At 34.6% G+C, this 19,392-nt stretch overlaps 2 protein-coding genes across 4 annotated transcripts in view; one reads left to right on the top strand and one right to left on the bottom strand.

Moving 5' to 3' along the window:
• Nrx-IV (neurexin-4) overlaps nucleotides 1–19,392 on the bottom strand; it is a 74,980-nt gene that overhangs the window by 18,258 nt on the left and 37,330 nt on the right. Inside the window, exons 20-27 of the mRNA XM_080167675.1 lie at nucleotides 14,595–14,695; nucleotides 5,042–5,111; nucleotides 4,620–4,714; nucleotides 4,138–4,217; nucleotides 3,860–3,927; nucleotides 3,222–3,256; nucleotides 1,723–1,796; nucleotides 1,424–1,500 (exon numbers count right to left, since the gene is read on the bottom strand). Coding sequence (XP_080023801.1) covers nucleotides 1,424–1,500; nucleotides 1,723–1,796; nucleotides 3,222–3,256; nucleotides 3,860–3,927; nucleotides 4,138–4,217; nucleotides 4,620–4,714; nucleotides 5,042–5,111; nucleotides 14,595–14,695 — 600 coding nt within the window. The remainder of the gene's footprint in view (nucleotides 1–1,423; nucleotides 1,501–1,722; nucleotides 1,797–3,221; nucleotides 3,257–3,859; nucleotides 3,928–4,137; nucleotides 4,218–4,619; nucleotides 4,715–5,041; nucleotides 5,112–14,594; nucleotides 14,696–19,392) is intronic.
• LOC145324919 (uncharacterized) lies at nucleotides 5,418–7,392 on the top strand. 3 transcript variants are annotated; one of them, XR_013881350.1, is made up of 3 exons: nucleotides 5,418–6,048; nucleotides 6,252–6,393; nucleotides 6,936–7,392. XR_013881350.1 is itself a non-coding variant. In XM_080167671.1 (2 exons), exons 1-2 carry the CDS (start codon nucleotides 5,835–5,837, stop codon nucleotides 6,941–6,943), a joined length of 567 nt encoding a protein of 188 aa, XP_080023797.1. In that variant the 5' UTR covers nucleotides 5,418–5,834; the 3' UTR covers nucleotides 6,944–7,392. The 3 variants fall into 3 exon arrangements, 2 of the variants coding, with proteins under 2 accessions (XP_080023797.1, XP_080023798.1); XM_080167671.1 differs by having other exon boundaries at nucleotides 5,418–6,393; XM_080167672.1 differs by lacking the exon at nucleotides 6,936–7,392 and having other exon boundaries at nucleotides 6,252–6,467.

Genomic DNA, 19,392 nt, shown 5'->3' with positions numbered 1-19,392 from the left:
TAAAGGATAAAAAGTCTGAATTCAAATTGTAGCAGAGCTGATAAAGAGGGGGTATGGGATATTGGGCTGTTTATTACACTAGTCCTCAAATTTCTTACAATAACATTACCTTATCGTTTTTCTAATGTCGCGTGAACCATGGATGATAGCATCAATAAGTATCAAAACTCGTAAATATAAAAGTAAGAATAGCCAGAATTTAGAAAGAAAAAGTGGGCTAAGCGTAGACATCTATCTTTTTCAACAACTGAGAACGATTAATTCCGATGATAATTTTCCATATCAAAGACAACACAACAGCAAGACAGACAGACATAGTGAGTTGCAAAGTGGACGCTCTTTGGTCAAATAAATTTTCACACAAAATTACAGCAACCTATCTTTAATAACAGATGTGAAAAGCTAATTTTCATTTGAAAGTAGAATAGTACCTATTGGTTAACAAAAATCTTCAAAAAAAATAACCTATCTATCTAATACCTATAGCAGCCGATAATTTACATTTTCTCTTTAAGACGTACAGCCAACGTGAGGCAATGGATAGCTTCGCTACTAAAAATACTTCTTCAATGTTCCACAATAATGCTTGCCTTGTAAAAAATTCTAAAATTGGCATTTTGCGAATTAATATTTAATTTTTCGATTAAAAATTAAAATATTGGGTTTGTGAAATAATATTTTAAAAATTTCCTTTAAAATTATCTAAATCTTCAAGTTACGACAATAAATTATTATCTAATTTTAACACAAAAGGGGACTATATATACACTAACGAGAGCACGCACCTTTTTTTTTGGTATTTTTACCTGGTATCTGTCAAATGTAGATTGTAGATAAATATTTTACACTAGAAAAAAAATCAAAATTGCAAACCGACTTTAGTTCAAATTCATCAAATGCTGTGAGGATTACTAGTAAATCCTTACATTAGGGGAGCGTGGGGGCAAAGGAGGGTTTATCCTCCTAAAACTTTGAAACTCCTTATTTTACTCTCCTCAATAAAAAGCTTAGACGTCCTTGTATACTATTGTGAGGTTTTTTTTTGATTATTTCTTTGTAAAGATTTCGATTCCATTCTGTATTTCAGAAGAGATTCAAATAGGTCTCAGAATATTTCTGGGCTATTTAAGCGTAATATTTGTTCTGCCTGTGAATTCAAAGCTCTTAGATACGCTAGTAAGTATATACATATGCATCCTATTGTATAAAGTAATAATGTTTTTATGCCCCCTAATTCGATTGAGTTTTTCATTTTATGGAAGCTTCAAATTGTTCTTAAGATGGTTTTGGGCTATTTAGATTTTATATTTATGTCTTGGATGGTTTAAGGCTATTTTATGCTTTCCATACAACTTCGTACGCAGATAACCTGGATGCTAGAGGCTCAGCAGCTAGTACATCACATAATAAAACTAAATAAAACTAATTCCCTGTTTTCTGAATGTGACACTATTTTCAAACAAAACATCTCCATGACACTCCAAGGGCCCGAGATTGTACCTAAAATAATTCAAAGATTTGTTTCTTCCATATATGACTTTATCCTTGTTAGAAGCACAGCTTGCTACTCTTTAATTTGGGTATTTCCGTGCGTCCGTCCGTATTTTACCATTAATATCTATATCAAATTCGATTTAATTACTTGATTTTACTCATCTATATAGACAAACAACCATCCTAGTTCTTTTTATTCTCTGTAATTAACTTATTTAATGACTATACCTGCCCTCTTTTCTATCCACAGGATTTCCAGTGTCTCCAAAATGCAGAGCTTTCACGGGCAAGTATTCTTTTTCCTAAAATATATCAAAAGTTTAAAATCAAATAATAACATAACATGTACAATAATGTTCAAAAGATAATGAACGATACATTAATATACACCACAAATCTAGATAAACAAAATTATCCCTTCTTTGGATAATTGGTGTGAAAAGTTTGGAAAAAGTTAGTCTTACTTGCTAATCAAGTTTGTACTCAAAAAATGAAAAAAAAACGTATTTTTTAGTTATCGGGTGCAGTTCTATGTCCAATCCCTCCATGTCATATGAACTCGCCTTTCAACTTTAAGAACAAAATGGATTTATTAAGTAATAATAAAATGTATAGAAACAAACTTAGAAAACGCTTACATAAATATTAAAGAACATGTTAATATGAATTTTTTTTTATCCATTTTAGAGAAAAATAAATAATTGTTTGAATTCGCGAAAAATCTGTTAACAAATTAAATTTTGAAGAAAGGATAATTTCTCTTTTGTCAGTTCTTTACTTATAATATGCATAATCAAAACATAGCAATTCTGAATTATTACAACAACAGAAACCACCCTTGTTTGTTTGAATGTCATAATGCGATTATGCAATTCTTTTAATTTCAGTTGTATGTCTAATCGCCATTTAAAATCACCATTCCAAAATCAAGAAAACAATAAAATTACAAAATGTAGAAACTGTTCCAGGAATCATCATGCAACGTTTGAACTATTTGTTATCGACATTCGAACCAAAAAAAATTTAGTTTTCAAAGTTATAGGATAAACTCCAATTGATTTTTCCCTCTATTCTTGATTTTATTAAGTTACATAAGTGTCTTTCAACATCTTTCTTTTGAAACCAAATTATGAATTAAATAGGATGCAAACATAATTACGAAAGTGAACAATTTTTTGATTTGCAAGTATTTTAAATATTTCAGAATTGGAACTGTTTGATAAAAACAAGGATAACAACATCCATAAGAAGCAAAAAACAGAAAAAAAATAATAATTTATAAACAATATAAATTGAAATTTCACAACATACGAATTAAGTAGATGAATATTTGGCAGGGAAATATTTTTAAGAAATTGTAGAAGCCAATAAGAAAGATTTATTCCATATTAAAACCTCATTTCTATCTTTTAGGTATTCATTGACTGACACACAAACAAAACTAATTATAGAGTAGATTCAGATATTTGGGGGACTACCATTTACACATTCAGCATATTTACAGTGGATGTGTTTTCGCCAGTGCAATGGATGTATTTACGACAAACTGAATTTTTACTGTAAAATCGATTCTCATGCCATAAATACATCCAACACTGGCAAAAATACATCCAATATTTTTAAACATATGTAAAAAATACATTTGTTACTGGCATTTACACATATGTTTATTTGCCAGGGGAATATTCACAAAAAATAAGAACCAATATTGAAAAAAAAAAGTTTACCTTAATTTCTCCACCGTCATACAACCAATCATCATGTCCTATTCATTATTTATCAATTAATAACAATTCTGACAGTTTTCCTAATTTCGCATAAACTTATTCTAGGTTAGGTTAAAATAAGGTTAGAGGAGCCCCGGGGATATAATAACAAGACCACAAAGGGTTAAATCCTGTTGACAGACAATGTTTAATGTTCATGACCTATGTATTTATAATTAGGGATCTTTAGAGATAAAACAATAAGCGTTAGATTAAAGTATACCCCCTTTAAAAAAAAACAAAATAATCACTAACACAGATTAAAATAATTGGTTGAAAAGTTTTGACACTTGAAGTTTGTACAAACCAATCAAGATTTTAAAAAAGACGCTCAAGTTTTAAATCCAAGACAGCTTGATCATGTCCCCTTAGTTTCTTCCTTGATTCTAGGGGGGTGTGGTGGAGGTTAGGAAAATAGCTTAAAACCATAATTGAATATTAAATATGCTTCCCTAAAAAGCAACACATTTGAACCAGTATTTCATATAGATTCTAAGTTTTTTTTTTTTAAATAACCTATTTCTTTATAAAATAGGATTAATCAAATGCCTTAACACCATTTATTTTGGCGCGAAGCTTTTCATTAATTGATTGATAAGTTCCTGAATCACAGTTGCACCAATAGCCGGGATCAAAACAGTCTCCAAATAATCCACACTCACATTTCCTAAAATAAGATTTCAATTCTAGACAACTGTAATACACTGGAAATATACCTATCTATTTTTTGGAAAACGAACGGAATACAAAGTATATTATTTGAAATTTAAATTGTCTTATTCCATAAAAGCTCTAAAATTTTATAAGTAGCAAAGAATAAATTTCAATTGGGAAACAAATTTAAGGACAGTTATCGAGATATAATTGTGCTATTTACCTGGAACCTGGAAGAGAACCTGGCCAGTAGTCCATCTTCCTGTTTTGTCTGGATACCCACCAGCCATATGGTGAAAATTGCTGCAAAAATTAGAAGATTATTTGTAATAAACTTAGAAGAATTTATTTTAATTCCCTGCAAAGAAATCAGTATTTTAAAAGCTCTCAGTCATAAATCTTATACAAAAGGTTGAAAGAAGGCAATCATTCTTATGTAAAAGTAACTGGTTGTCTGTGAGTCTGTATTTCATTTTTTACCGCTGAACAATCCAATCTTTATTTTTTGCTTATACTTTATAAATCTAAAATTGAAAGTTGATATGACATGGTCGACTCTTTTCACCCCCTCAGAAGCCCTTAGGGGCGTAGCCGCTGGTTGTAAAGAGCAACTAACTTTGTAACCCTACTTTATGCCAAAATAATTTTATAAATCAATCCGAATCCGGAATCCGATATAACCCACTAATTCGGACAATTACTCACCTGAGATTCTGAAACTGGGGTGTTGAGAAGCTTGGAACGTTTACAGTTGTAGCCTAGTTTCTGAACACATGTAGCTGAACGGTTCACCAAAGTTTCTGAATATAAAATAGTTTAATTGTTATCCAGGGTGGGGCTACATAACAAAAAATGATTTTGTTTTTGAATCATGGAAAGAAAACGAAGTAGCGGGATTTTGACGTAGCTTTTCTTCTATTTCTAGCCCATGCGGGGAGCTCTAACCCTGCAGGGCAAACATTAACAATTACCTAACCTAAATAACCTATCAAAAGCTACTGTGAAAATACGACCCGCTAATATGTTATCTTTACATGATCCACGTTTTTTCTTTAATTCTAATTATTTATCAAATATTTTGTTAATATCAAACCTCCAACAATTTGCAACTAAGTGAAAGAACATACCAATCATTTCAATAGGAGCATGATATTGGATAGCCTGGTAGTAACTGCCCTTCTCTTCGAACCCGTCAACCTAAAATTAATTAGAATTTTTAAGAGTATGAATTATCAGGTCATTTGCACGGATCTAAAGGGATAAGACAATGCCCGTTAAATTGATATACATCCCCAATTTCACACTAAATTATCCCTTCTGTAGATTACAATTAGTGGTTGAATCGTTTGAACACTTAACTTAATTAACTAACTATTCAAAATTCACTTTAGTCCTCAAAGTTGTTAATCAAACGAATAAGAAAACATGATAGGACTTTGGGGACTGGTGTAATAACCAGCCCATTGTCCCCTCTCTCTCTCCGTCATTTGCCTTGTCAAAGTTAGTTAGTTAGCGTCCTTCAAGCGATACACATCTTCTAATGTAGAGCTGCTGTATAAGCTTCCTACCCCTTTTTTGAGTATCGCTACCACCCCTTCTCCTCCCCCCCGTTCATCTACAACAGTGGAGGAGAGCCTACGCTACACACACACACACACACTACACATACACACACTCTAGTGTTGGAGCCCTGCCATTGGTTGGGAGTTATTCTGTGGAGAGCTGTGATTGGTCCTGTCCTACAACTGGTGCCATCTCATTGGTCAACTTTATTCCTCGCCCTCACGTCATTGGTTCAGGTTACCCCTTAATTGTGGCCCCTCTCTAGTACGCTTAGTCTTACCTATACCACGCATCTGTGAACATCTATCTGTGCTTTAATAATTATTATTTTTTGTCGGCACTTTTTTTGCCGTCACTATGTCTAAAGCCAGCAAAGGCAACAAGCTTAGAGCTGCCATAGCGGATGAGGAGGCCGCCGACGGTTCGGCAGATGGTGGCGTTAATCTTAGCCCGGACACTTGGGCCAGGATGTCTAAGCTCATTGATACTTCTGTGGCCTCGAAAATAAAGGAGTACACAGAACAAACAGCGAAGAGTTTCAACAGCGTGAACCTGAAGTTGGTAGATATAGGTAAGCGTATAGAGGGGTTACAGGGGCAATACCAGACCGAAATTGACTCTATTAGGGCTCGACTCGAAGACCCGGACGTCTCGCCTGATGAGGCTACAGGCCTCAAAATCAAAGGCTTAGGGGCGCAAATTGATCTGCTATTGAAATTACGGACGGAGGATAGAGAGTGTGACCGTTTTATTAATTATCATCATTTATGTCAGGCGGTCAAGAGGGAACAGAGGCAGCGTTCCTGGTCCCTCCGGATCTACGGATTCCAGTCGCCATGGCGAGCCACCACCCCTGACGTCAAGGATGTTTATGAAGAGGTCATCGAACCGGTCCTACGGTCAATGATACAGTCAGGTGATTCTGTTGCGTTCAACACAAGTTTTTACTCTAATGTTGAGTTCAGCCATCCTCTTGGCCCTAGCCGCAAAGGCGCAGTCCCCCCGATGATCTTTAGATTTTTTTCGCGCAGGACTTTATTCCTGTTTATGTTAAATAAACGGGAGCACTTGATTAGCCTAGAGAAGCGTGCGGCGGACCGCAGCCAGTGGTCATCAGCGGCGGCGGCGGTCAAATACGATCCCAAGGTGAAGCTTAGGGTGTCACATGATCTAGCGGACATGAACCGCCAAGTAATGTCTTTCCTACACACAGCCAAGCTTGCTCACAAATGCAAGACCACGAGTGCAGGGGTCTCTTTCATGCCCCTTGGCCACAAGGGTAAATGGATCAAGATCCACAACCCTTTTTCCCCCACAGTCCTAGGCATGGTAGAGCCTCTGCCGGAATTAAATTCCCTCCTTAGCGCCAAGTCCATCATGTTGGAGGCCTTCAAGGCCAACGTCCCTAACAAGGCGTTGTTTGACGGCCTTGATTTTAACCTGTCAGATATTATTAAGGTTGCTGATCAGCATGCCAAGCAGCAGCGCCCAGAGGAGGATGGAGGATCAGATCCTGGAGTCACAGTCAGACAGGAAGGAGGGGCAGAGGGTCTCCCACCAACCGGTGGTGCGGCATCTGGAGCCGACGCATTTCCAGCTTTACCCTCCCCCCACACCCCCAGAGATGACGTGCCCAAAGAGGATCAGACAGCGCCCACAGCGATAGCGGCAAGTACGCGAGCTGCCGCAGCAGCAGCTGCAGCATCGACGGTGTCAACCTCTAGTCCTACCTCTACAGCTCCAACCAAATGAAAGGACAGTATAAGTTTTATTAATCTTCCATACAAAACATATAGAACTTGTCCTTTATAAACATTAATCACTTAGTGATATAGATTTTTATTCAAGTTAATCTTAAAACAAAGTTTAGTAGCAGTAAGTCTTATCCCTCATTTCCAACTTATTGATAACTATTACTAACAACTCTACTAACAACTAATGTCAATATTAATTTGAATTTGGTCCTTTTTAAACATATTAATTAGGATTATTATTATTATGTGTGTACATAGAACTTAAATATTTATATTTATACCTAACAAGGCTAATAATTTAACAAATTGCATAATAATAGTCTAAGCCTTGTAAGCCATTAGTCAATCTTATAAGTTCAGTAGGTACCTAGATACCTCATTGATTTTTGGGTATGATGCTAACATTACATTGTATTATCATGTATTCATATAATTGTGTTTCAGTATGTACGCAGCACACGGGACGCTCTAGAAGTCGAAGTTGGAGGGAGAACCTTATCTGTCGGGCAATGCTTTCTGGATGTGAACCTTTGCAGTATGGTTTCTCAGGTAGATAGTAGCGTAAATCAACTTAATAGCAATCCGAATTTTAATATTACGTCGCATATTTATGGGGACATTTTTTCGGACTTTTCAGAGGAGCTTAATATAGACTCCTATTATATTACAGAGCAGAATGCAATAGAAAAAATTAAATCACTCAACAGACCGGTCTTTTCAATATTTAACTTAAATTGCAGATCCATTAATTCGTGTTTTACTGAGCTTAGTTCCAGCATAGACTGTTATAAAAATTCGGGCGTTGAGCCCACAGTAATTAACCTGCAGGAATCTTGGCTTAATGATAACAGTAATCTAAATTTAATTCAACTTAATGGGTATGACTTGTTCTCTAAACCTAGGCCCCAGGGGAGGGGGGGGGGGCGTTTGCACTTATGTGCAATCTAGGTTCAAAGTTGAAGAGATTTTTCCAAATTTTTTTGAACAATCTGTCTTTGAGTGTTTGATTTTAAAGATAAGTTATAGCAATTTTAAGGGAATTGTAGTTAATATTTATAGGACCCCCAGTGAGGAAACCATTCAACCATTTCTTGAGAAACTTCTTGAACTTTTTGATAGCTTAGACAATTATGCCAATTATCCTATTTTCCTCACGGGCGATATGAATCTAAACCTTTTCCAAGCAGTTTTACCGGGTAGTTCGGCAGCTCAATTTCTTGATAACTTAATTATATATGGGTTTATTAATATAACCCTTAGATCTACCCGTATACACAACTTTAGTCATAGTTTATTGGATTTAATTTGTTGCAAAAATTTTATACAGAATGTAGCCCTGTCAATGATTGTACCCACAGACTATTCAGATCATTTTTTAACCATTGGTGTTTTTTACGAAGAAAACTTCAAACAGACAAAAAAACCTCAAAATTTCACAAAGCGCTTGTTATCAGATGAGAATTATGATAACCTTTGCAATGCGCTAAATGATACTGATTGGTCTGTGGTTACTACTCTAAACAATGTTGACTTAGCCTATGAAGCGTTCCTAAAGATATTCATTGACCTTTATAACATTCACTGTCCCAAAGTTTCTATTAGAAACAACAGGCGTTGCATCCCCCAAGAGCCCTACATCAATAATTATATTTTAAAATGCAAAGCCTTCAAGAACACCCTTTATAGGATAAAATGCAATGATCCTTCTGAGTTTAATACTGCACGGTACAATGCGTACCGCAATGAGTACTTTAGGAGCGTCCGTAGGTCTAAGAAAAATTATTTTCAGAATCAAATTAAGTCTGCGGGTAAGGATGGGAAAAAAGTCTGGTCTGTACTTAGGGAGGTTCTGGGGGTGAAAAAGCACACAAAAACAATGGATTATCTTGAGGTCGGTGATCGTAAGATCACCGATAAACAAGAAATCGCTAATCATTTCAACAATTTTTTTAGTAATTTGGGTGCTAATTTAACCCCAGACATCCCTATTTCAAACAAAAACTTTAGGGAGTTTCTCCCTCCACGAATTGAAGACACCATCTTTGTTCCCCCCCTTACACTGCAGAAAACATTTGAATTAATAACTAGTATTAAGCCAAAGGAAAGCCAGGACTTCTTTGATGTATCCATGAAATTATTATGTAGAACAGCGGGGCCGATTACGGCTCCGTTGCAATACATCTATAATCTGAGCATAAGCACAGGTGTTTTTCCCGATCTCATGAAGATTTCCAAAGTTGTCTTAGTATATAAGAGTGGCCCTATTTCTGTTGTTGAAGCCTACCGTGGCGTCAGCATGATAGCGTCATTCAGCAAACCTCTGGAAAGGTATTTATACACTTCCATTTATGATTTCTTGGATGAGCGGAATTTTTTCAATATGCGTCAATTTGGCTTTCGTCGCGGCTATAATACTAGTCATAATGTTCTGAACTTAATGAATCTTGTTGCAAAGGCTTTCATTGATGGACAGGTATGCAGTATACTGCTCCTGGACATCAAGAAAGCCTTTGATCTTGTTGACAGGGACATATTGCTGGCTAAATTATATCATTATGGGATTAGAGGTGTCATCTATGATTGGTTTGTTAGTTATTTTTCTTCTCGTAGGCAGAAAGTTTTTTTTGGGGGGGAGTACTCCTCCACTCTGGAGGAGATACTTATCGGCATACTCCAAGGCAGCTGTCTGGGCGTATTAATGTTTTTGATATTCATTAATGACCTGGACAGCAGCTGCAGAGAAGCCATTTTTAATCTTTTCTGTGATGACACCCTAATCTTCTTAAAATCTAACAATTTCACAAATTTAATCCAAACAATAAATAGAGTCCTACCTCAAGCAAATGACTGGTATGCTGCCAATAAATTAATTATAAACTCCTTAAAAACAAAAATTATCCTTTTTAAAACTCCTAGACAAGTTATTCCTGCAAATGAAATTGACCTTCTTAATGAATTTCCTGTTTATATTGATTCTAACAACTATGGGGAAAGGGATCCTGGCAAAATTGTCAAGCTTGATAAAGTCGACTGCAACCATGAGAATGAAAAGAATAGATGGGCTAAGCACTTAGGTATTAGGTTAGATTCTAAGTTGAAGTTTACTTATCACTGGGGGGACCTTCACAGCAGGCTGCAGCGCGCAATCTTTAGCCTCATGAAGAACGTGCTCGACATGCAGCATCTTAAGATGCTGTATTTCGCGTACGTACATAGCATTATCGAGTATTCAATAATAGTTTTTACAGGTGTAACTGACGGACAGGCAAGTATTATACATAAACTACAAAAAAAGTGTGCTAGAATAATCACAAACAGCTCCAGCACTGCACACAGTGCTCCTTTGTTCAAACAATTGCGTATTTTACCATTCAAAGAGCTGAGAGATTATAATATCATGCTTTTTATGCATAAATATATTAACGGCCAACAGCCGGACATTTTTGATAATACTTGGCAATATAGACGTCAATTACACTCCTACAACACACGTCATAGAAATGATTTACATGTGGACAGTACAACTAGAAATTTTATATTCAATTTACCTTTAATTCAATTTCCAATAGTTTATAACTCTTTACCAGAAAACCTGAAAACTATTCAAGATTTTAAACTTTTCAAAAAAAGAGTTTTTGATTACTTACTAAATAGAATTGTGTAAAATGTCAACCACAAATACGTTATTTTTAACTTGTTTTAATTTAACTTCCATTTTTCACTTTCTTAGTTGCATTTGAATTAAACTTAAATTTAGCTTTTTATGACGTGTGACAGATTAATATTATTCCAATCAATTTATTGACTACTTTTTAGTCATTCTTTATTTATTTAACTCGAAGCTAAGTTTGTCCGGGGGCAGGGATTGCGGGTTGCGTCGGCGGATGGAAGAATATTCTTAATATTCTTAGTTTTATAAACTACATTCCTGGTTATAATTTATCTTTCCTTCAACTTAAGCTGTTTATTAATTCTTTCTGTTTTAGGGGGTTGTCGTGAGCAGGGACTGCGGCTTAATGCTGTGGGGTTGGTTGGAGAAAATTGTGGTGAGTGACTCCAGCCGCGACGGTAGCAGCGTTCTATGCCATTTTCCGAACAAAATGTGTTATTTTTCTCGCTTGAAGACTTTTTGTCCTTGTTCTGTCAAAATTGAATTTTGACGCAGTTTTTTGTTGCAACAAGCAACGCGTTTTTAGAATATTTAATTTTGAATATTCTCTGTTGCATTCATGAATATTGGAACTCATCCAATTTTCAAATTTTGTTAATTTTATTCGTTTATTCTTCATGACGCATGATTTTTGACGCATAATTGTTCGGACCTTGGCAGGTGGGGCGCGGCAACCCGAGCGGGGGGGGTCATGGGCACACTTTTCTTCAATCTTTCTACGCTTGAATATACATGAATATTCATTGAATATTCGTTTATTAAGTTTCGGACCAAAATAAAAAAACTTAATCAAAGCCAAAAATTCTCAAATTAATTTATTCTTTATGATTTATTTCAATTTTAACCTTTCTTTTGTCCATATCACACAAAATTACTTCTCCATAGCGTGGTTATTAGCGTGGTTACTGCAAGCAGAATTCTCTAGGTACCTATTCTTAAGTTTTTAAGATTTGTTTAAGACCTCTTTACTTTTTAATTTTAACTTTATTTTTTGTTCACTTTTTTATAAATAGGTACCTAGTCCTACTGAATATAGACGTATGGGATAAATTATGGATTGTTATTACGAGTTGCGCTTCTATCTATTTGATAACCTTGTTCCTTGGTCCTAGGACCAAGGAATTGTATTAACTTTACTATTTAGGAATCACATTTGGAGGCATTGCGCGGCGGTGGGGGACAACCAAAGACGGAGGCGGACAGACTTCTGGGGGTGTAGCAAGCATATTGAAGCACTAGAGTTGGCTCGATATAATTATCTCCCTATTGGCTAGTTTTCTATATGCATATCTATTTCTCAATAAATCTATTTTCCTCACCCGGCATTACTATCTAAAAGAAAGTAAATATTTAATAATTTAAATGATTTTTAAAAGATTTTTTTAAATTATATTTTTTTCTTTACATTACCATCACCAAAGGGTTAATGATGATGATTACAATTTTAGTTTAATATTTGAACACACAAAATGTCGCCACAATCGAATTCTTTTAAAACATAGTTTTCTTAAATTTATCATATTATAAATTTAAATTTTCTTTTTTATGATTAGAAATTAAATACATCAATATAAGGTAAATAGCAACATGAAATGAAAAAAATGAATTTATTTTTAATAAAGTAAAATAATGGGTCTTATCGTTCTGGGCAATGAGAGTTTATTATGGATTATTGGAGCACTATGAGTTTTAATCACATATTCCTTGGAAAACTTGAGCTCGTTTATAGACATTTATTTCCTATATAGATCTGACATGGATCTTGAAGCAATTAAGCAGGCCGTTTTGTACATGTTAAAAATTGGAAGATTTCATTAAATAAAAGTAATCGCAAATATACTTAGTAAATAATTGCGGAATTTTATCATTATTGAACTATAACAGCAATGTTCAAATTCACTAGTCCGACTATGCCGGCCAGCAATAGCGCCTGAACGTCATCAAGGGCGTGCTCCAGCCTTAGGGCTACGTACTGCACCTGGCTAGTCAGACATGGGCATTATCCGCTATCATTATTAAATTGTTTAGTCATTATTATCGCTAATAATATGTCATAATGATTGGATGGGAAATAAAAATAAACCATCATATAATTATAAGTAAATGTGATAATATGTAATTAAATCATATATAATATTATCATTAACATGTATTTTATCATGTAAAATCTATCATTTTATTTTCCCGGTGGAGGATAATTGTCCAAGATCGGGGGTTTGTCGGATCTATGGTTAATAAATTGAATTTGAATTTGAATTTGTCATTCTTGACATATCATTATAGAACCATACAACCAAAAAAACTCTATAACATCAGCTAGTATCTTCAGTATGTTCACACTAGCCTCAAGACTCAAAGGTGGGGAAGTTAAATAGCCTAAAACCATACCAACAAGCAATAAGAAATGAAAAGGGCAAAATTCCCTGAATTTATGAATACTTTCATGAAATAAAGACCTAAATCAGTTTAGCTGTTGGCGATATCTTAAAGGAAAATTTACTTTCTTATTTAATTCTTTTTTTTTATAAATATGAAAGGTTTATAACAAGAAAGTATAACAAAACCATAACAAGTTAAACAAAATTATAACAAATCAAGACGTAATGAACATCAATTAAGTTGTATTACTTCATCCTGTATATATAGATTATTTTAATTATGTGTACATTGTACAAATATAGTATTTTTAATATATGTTTGCGTCAAACCCATTTTTTCATGGTAATCATGACGTTAAATGAGGATAAATAAAATAAAACTATATAAACAATATACCTATGTAAATATTCGTATCATATAATTGTGTTTTAATATGTTGACTGAAATAAATATTTTGATTTGATTTTGATTTGTGTTAAATGAGGATAAAATGTATATTGTATATTGTATATATCTATTTCAATCTACTAAGTTAGATCGATTCGTTAAAGTATTATATTATTATAGCACTACCTAACTTGTAAAACCCATGAAATAAATCCCAGTTTAATCAATCGAGAAAAAAATCTATGTTTGGTTAAAATTATTGTTTTATAACAAAGTTGGTCTTGAAAACAAATTAAAAATGAATTGTGAATGAAAAACAAAAGGCCTTTTATAATCATATGAAAATAGTTCCCAAAATGTTTTATTCAGTAATAGTTGTAAAAGAAAGTTAAATAGTTGGATGCATGTGTGAAAAATTAACTTTTCTCAAGAGAAGTATAGTTTTAGAATTTGGGAATTCATTTCTGGTAGGGATCAGGTATAAGGTATAACAAACAAGTGAAATAAATCTTAATAAATCTGAATATAAATAATAATAATTGGGGGGCAAATGAAGAGGTCGTCAATTTTACTATATGTTGTCCCCCAACGACAGGTGAAAAACACGTAGGTATAGGTTTCGTGATTTCCTCGAATTAATTTCGTTATTCATGGCATAAGCTGGGTAGGAATAAAATAAACTTTTGTTAATTCCAGCTAAACACTATACCTAGTGAATTTATCATTTTCTTAATCTTATGTAACTGGTAGGAACTAACAAGAAATATTTTTAAAAATACAAATCTTCCAAAAAGTTAAAAATCTGTCTTTGCTAACGAAAAATTTGTTAAAAGAACTTTTAAATCCTTAAAAGGAGATTTGAGATAAAACTCTAACTAAACCCTACCCCGACAACTAGCGAACGTGTTTATACTTGACCAAACTTACCTTTGTAGCCTGCATCTGTTCATGGTTGATGTAGGTAAGGTTTCTGCCATCAGGGAAGAACTCACAGGTAACAGGTACAGGAGGAATTGGACCAGAGCCATCTAGGGGACAAAAAATAAACTAAAATATCCGCATCAAACTTTCAAATGTTTAAAGATTAAATAATTTTTTATCTAAAATTAGAGCAGCTTGTTGATATCGAGACGCGGTGGAGCGAGGGTCACCTCACCATCTGCGCATGCCCGATATCAGCTGGTTTATACTCTGCTGATTCTCGCTACCGTCATTTCACGTGTAGACTCTAGTGAATGCGGACACAAAATTTTTTTCAGCTTGATTACAAGAACTAATTTTTTTCTCTCATTCGTAATTTGCTTTATTTATAGCTCTAAGAGTCCCCCATTTCTTTTACTTATTTTATTTGCTTCGTAGAGTCGTATATTATTAATTTCTTCCTTGATTTTCAATTTTTTCATATTGCTATTTAGTATAATTAAAAAATAATTATCGATAGTTATTCATATTTATTTATTACAGCTTGTATTTTACTTTTTTCGCTATTGTCTACCAGACTGTAAATTTTGTATTGGATTTCGTGGTATATGGATTTATACCACTTAATCCTTATGCCGTCGATTGTTTGTACAGAGTCAGCATGTAAATATGGAATTCTACGTTTTAAAAGTTAATTATTTTAAAGTTTGTAATTTTTTCTTATTACTTATCTTTTTTTAATATCATACTTTCCCTCCTCCCTCCCCCAATTACCCCCCCCCCTTTTTTATATTTTTCCTTTTTGTCTAATTTTGTTGACCCCAGTATTTTTTCGCATATGGCTGACTTACTTCCCCCTCCCCTAAATTGGGTTTTAATCCTATCATCCTCGTTTCCCATTACGTAGCTTAGATCCTATTTTTATTTCCCTGTCGATTCTGCTCTAACCCCCCCCCCCCTCTCCTTTTTGTATCACATTACTTTGGTGTTATACTAATTATTGCCATGATTTTGTCGTGCGTTGCGTTGGGTGGTTGCGCGGATTTTAATCATTTTTTGCGTCGCTTTCTCAGCCTGGTGCGGGACGGTATTTTGTTCTGCAGGGGGTTGCGCCGTTACTTTGTCCTCTATCACTCTTTCTCCCTAAGGTCTCTCCCCCCCCCCCCAACCTCTATACAAGAGTCGCACCCACTATTCCCCTCTTCTCTGCCTCTTGGTTTCTCTTATTTTTGGTAGCATAGCTGCTCCTGTCATTTTATTGTCTGTCTAATTTTATGGATTTCCCTTTAGGGTATTCATTATTGTTCTAGTTTTTTTTCTGTAATATAACTTTTATCTCTATTTTCTCAGCTCACTTTCTTGTCCTTGTTTATGATATGATACCCATTTTTTTCCTTAGTCTCCCAAAGAAAACATTCATGTGGGCTATGCCACTTTTTTGTAGGTTTTTAAACAAATTTGTTGTATGTATTTTTTTATGTATATTCTTTTGTGTATGTGGTACATTTCTTTCTTAAGTTAGGGTTTCAAGGATACTACTATGACGTTTCAGATTGTTTATTTGGCAGGTTTTTAGCTATTTTTATGTAGTCATGATTCTAAGAATTACTCTTAGGTTCTACTACGTCCACAATATACCTGTTAATTGATCTACAAAACTAGAAATTTATTTTTTTTCAGATTTAATTCTTAATCTCTCCTATAATTTCTAAAAAGTGGATTGTTAAGCTGTCCTTACCACGTGCTTCAATCTAAGGTAGGTATTTCTGTTTAATTGCTCATGAAAGAGGTCATAGGTGGGCGTAAGAATCGGTTAATTTTTAAGCCAATTTTATTTAGCACCCCCTCTTTTAAGAGAAAAAATAAATTTAAAGCGTCCATAATTGATAGCATACCTTCCGGTTTTGTAAAGAAAAACATTGCCATGTTCAATAACACCAATCCCAATGGTCCTGTTGTCCCTCAACCCATGGGTCAAAGCCTTCCTGCTGTCTCTTTTGGACAGGTGCTACCTGTTTCCACTCAACAAGTAGGGCTCTCTACGCCCTTTAGTCCCCAACAATTTAGCCACAACGATGTTGTTTTTGAACAAAATAATATGCAAATAGGGGGTCAAAATTTGGTCCCCCCAGGATTCATGCAACAACACCCTGGTCCCCCTAACTTAAATGGCAGCTTTTTCCCTAACCCTATGCCTGGTCATAATACTAGTCTACCCCTAAGCTTCAATCATCAGCAGGTTCCCCCACAGGGTTCTCTTTCAGAATCTGATAAGATCTTTAAATACTTTGATGAAAAATATGAAGCCCTCCATCGTGAAATAAAAGAAATTCAAAACTTAAGGGCTGATTTAAATTCTATTGTTAGCGATGTGCAACTCCTTAAAAATAGGTCTCAACTAGATATAAAGAAAGTGGCTGAAAGTCTGCATGACTCTGTCACTCAAACTATACTTAATAAATTATCTAACAATATTGGGGAAGAAATAGGTTTGAACTCTATTAAAGGGGATATAGAAAAGCTGTCCCAATACAGGTCAGAGATGTTTGATGATAACTTAAGGAAAAATATTATTTTGTCTAACAATAGGGTTATTATATTTGGTAGATCAAATATGGAGGCCTCAGACCTTAAGGATTACCTAAAAAGGATTTTAAAGAGTGACAAAATGAAACTCCTTACTGACTGCCTAACTTAAAATAGAGTTGGGAAAAAAAGAGATCACTTGTTAACTTTTGACAGCTTAAAATCCAGACAAGAGTTTTTAAGGGACTTAGATAATTCCAAAATTGAAAAAGGGGTCAGGATTGAAAGGGACATTCCTCTGGAATTTAGGGATTACTACCAAAAATTCAAAACTCGCAGTAGAATGATCAAAGCAGCTCTTGGGATCAACTCTGTAATCCATTTTAGGGATTGTAATATGGTCCTATTAGCAACTAGCAATGACTCTATTTCTGACAGGAATTCAAACTCCAGATCTATTATTTGGTCATTTAAACCAATTCCAGTTCCAAGAGAACTTTTACGGGATAGAGGGACCAAGGCTGAGGTGATTAACTCTAGCGATATGATTGCCAATGACAAATTTATTAATCTCCCTATCCCTAACCAATCTGATGTAATGAATAGGTTACTATTTTGGAGGCCTAAAGACACTTCGCTTACGGCTGATAAAGCAAGGGAGTTACTTATTGGGGCTTGTTCTAAAGAATTCAAAAGGGCGATTAATTATGTTACTAAAGACAAGGGCTTATTCGCCATTACTCTGAGTAATGATTTTGAACTAGAATCGGTGAGAACTGATCTCCAAGCAAAAATCATTGGAGGTGACACGGTACGGCTTCTTTTTTGGCTAGATTGCTAAAATTAAACCTAGTTTAAACTTTCAATTTAAAAAAAACAAAAAAACTCCCTCCTAATAATGCATTTTTGAACTGCACCTATTCTTGCCTTTCTCCATACATATTTTTTTTGTAGTTTTAATTTTTACACAGCAAAGCTTTGTGAAGTCTTTCTTTTGTAAACTTGTGCTGCACCTATTTTCACCATAAAAAGTTCCTAATTTATAACAACCTATTTAATTTTTATTCTACTTTTTTTAGATCTGCTGGCTGGATCATACTTCCACAGATAGCAGGGATCACCCTCACTGTTCTATGCCCTTTAGCTCCATTATAACTTATAGGGGTCCACACATACCTCTGCAGTCAACTATGAAAGCTGCCACTTAAAGGATTACCTTTTAGTTTCATGGTTGGTTTTTCTACCTTCCCGGTTCCTGGTTTGGTTATTGCAGGTAAATTTTTGCATAGCCTAACTTTACCAACCCAGCCAATTATTGTGAGCAACTATATTAACTTTGACCCATTTTTATAAGACAATATTTCCGTCTTCTTGATAGTATAGGCTTCTTTTAACTAGGATCTTATTTTCTAGAACTATTACATGACTATAAATACAAGGGATTACCCTGTGTCAATTTAGTCCAGCCTCCTAGGTGGGATTACCCACCAGCCCTGGTCCCTTAGTTTAAGATTGATAGGTTTATATAGCCTTTCTATGTTACCTTATATTTATTCTCATTTATGAAAGAACTCAGCTAGTGCGATAGCTATTACTAAAGCTATTATAACTATCATATTGTTACAGCATATATTGAGGGATCTGCTAGACTCTTTAATTGATTTCTTACCCCCCCCCCCCCCCCGCCACGAATTTCTACAATCTTCGATAAAATGTTAGTACAATATGTTTTCTTTTACCTAAGTACCTAGTGTCATTTTAGGCAATTTCCAATATTATTTATTTTTACTAGGCTTGTTCACCTCCTGGCGCGACACTACAGTTAATTATCAACATATCAAGGGATTACCCTTTTTCTTTACTTCCTGGCGTTTTTTGTTTATCACAGGTAATAGTCGGAGGATATAGCCAATACTAGCCTTTTTGGCAACTGTCTACTCAATAAATTTTAACTTTAAATTAGGCTCTTGTTTTTTCTGGCTCTTTTCCAATAGGTTCAGTAGTGGTACAAATTATTACTGGGAAATTGATTACTCTCTTCTTAACAGCTAGTCTATTATATTTTCATTTAATGGATGTTATCATCCTTTTTTACGTCCGCACCTTTAACTCTTTACCATCCCTACTGTTATTATGGTTAGTGTCAATGTTTCCCCTCATACCTACAGCCATACACCCTGCTACTTGTTCTTTAACTCATTTTTTTACTATATAAGTTTGAAAGTACAAGGGATTATCCGTGTTGTTAATTTTATGTGGACTCTCTCGGTTAGTCTAT

This window comes from Acartia tonsa, chromosome 7 (assembly GCF_053477335.1).
Source record: "Acartia tonsa isolate MP-2025a chromosome 7, ASM5347733v1, whole genome shotgun sequence".
Classification (NCBI taxonomy): domain Eukaryota; kingdom Metazoa; phylum Arthropoda; class Copepoda; order Calanoida; family Acartiidae; genus Acartia; species Acartia tonsa.
Note: the sequence above shows the minus strand (reverse complement) of the source record. Positions and strands in the feature narration are given on the sequence as shown.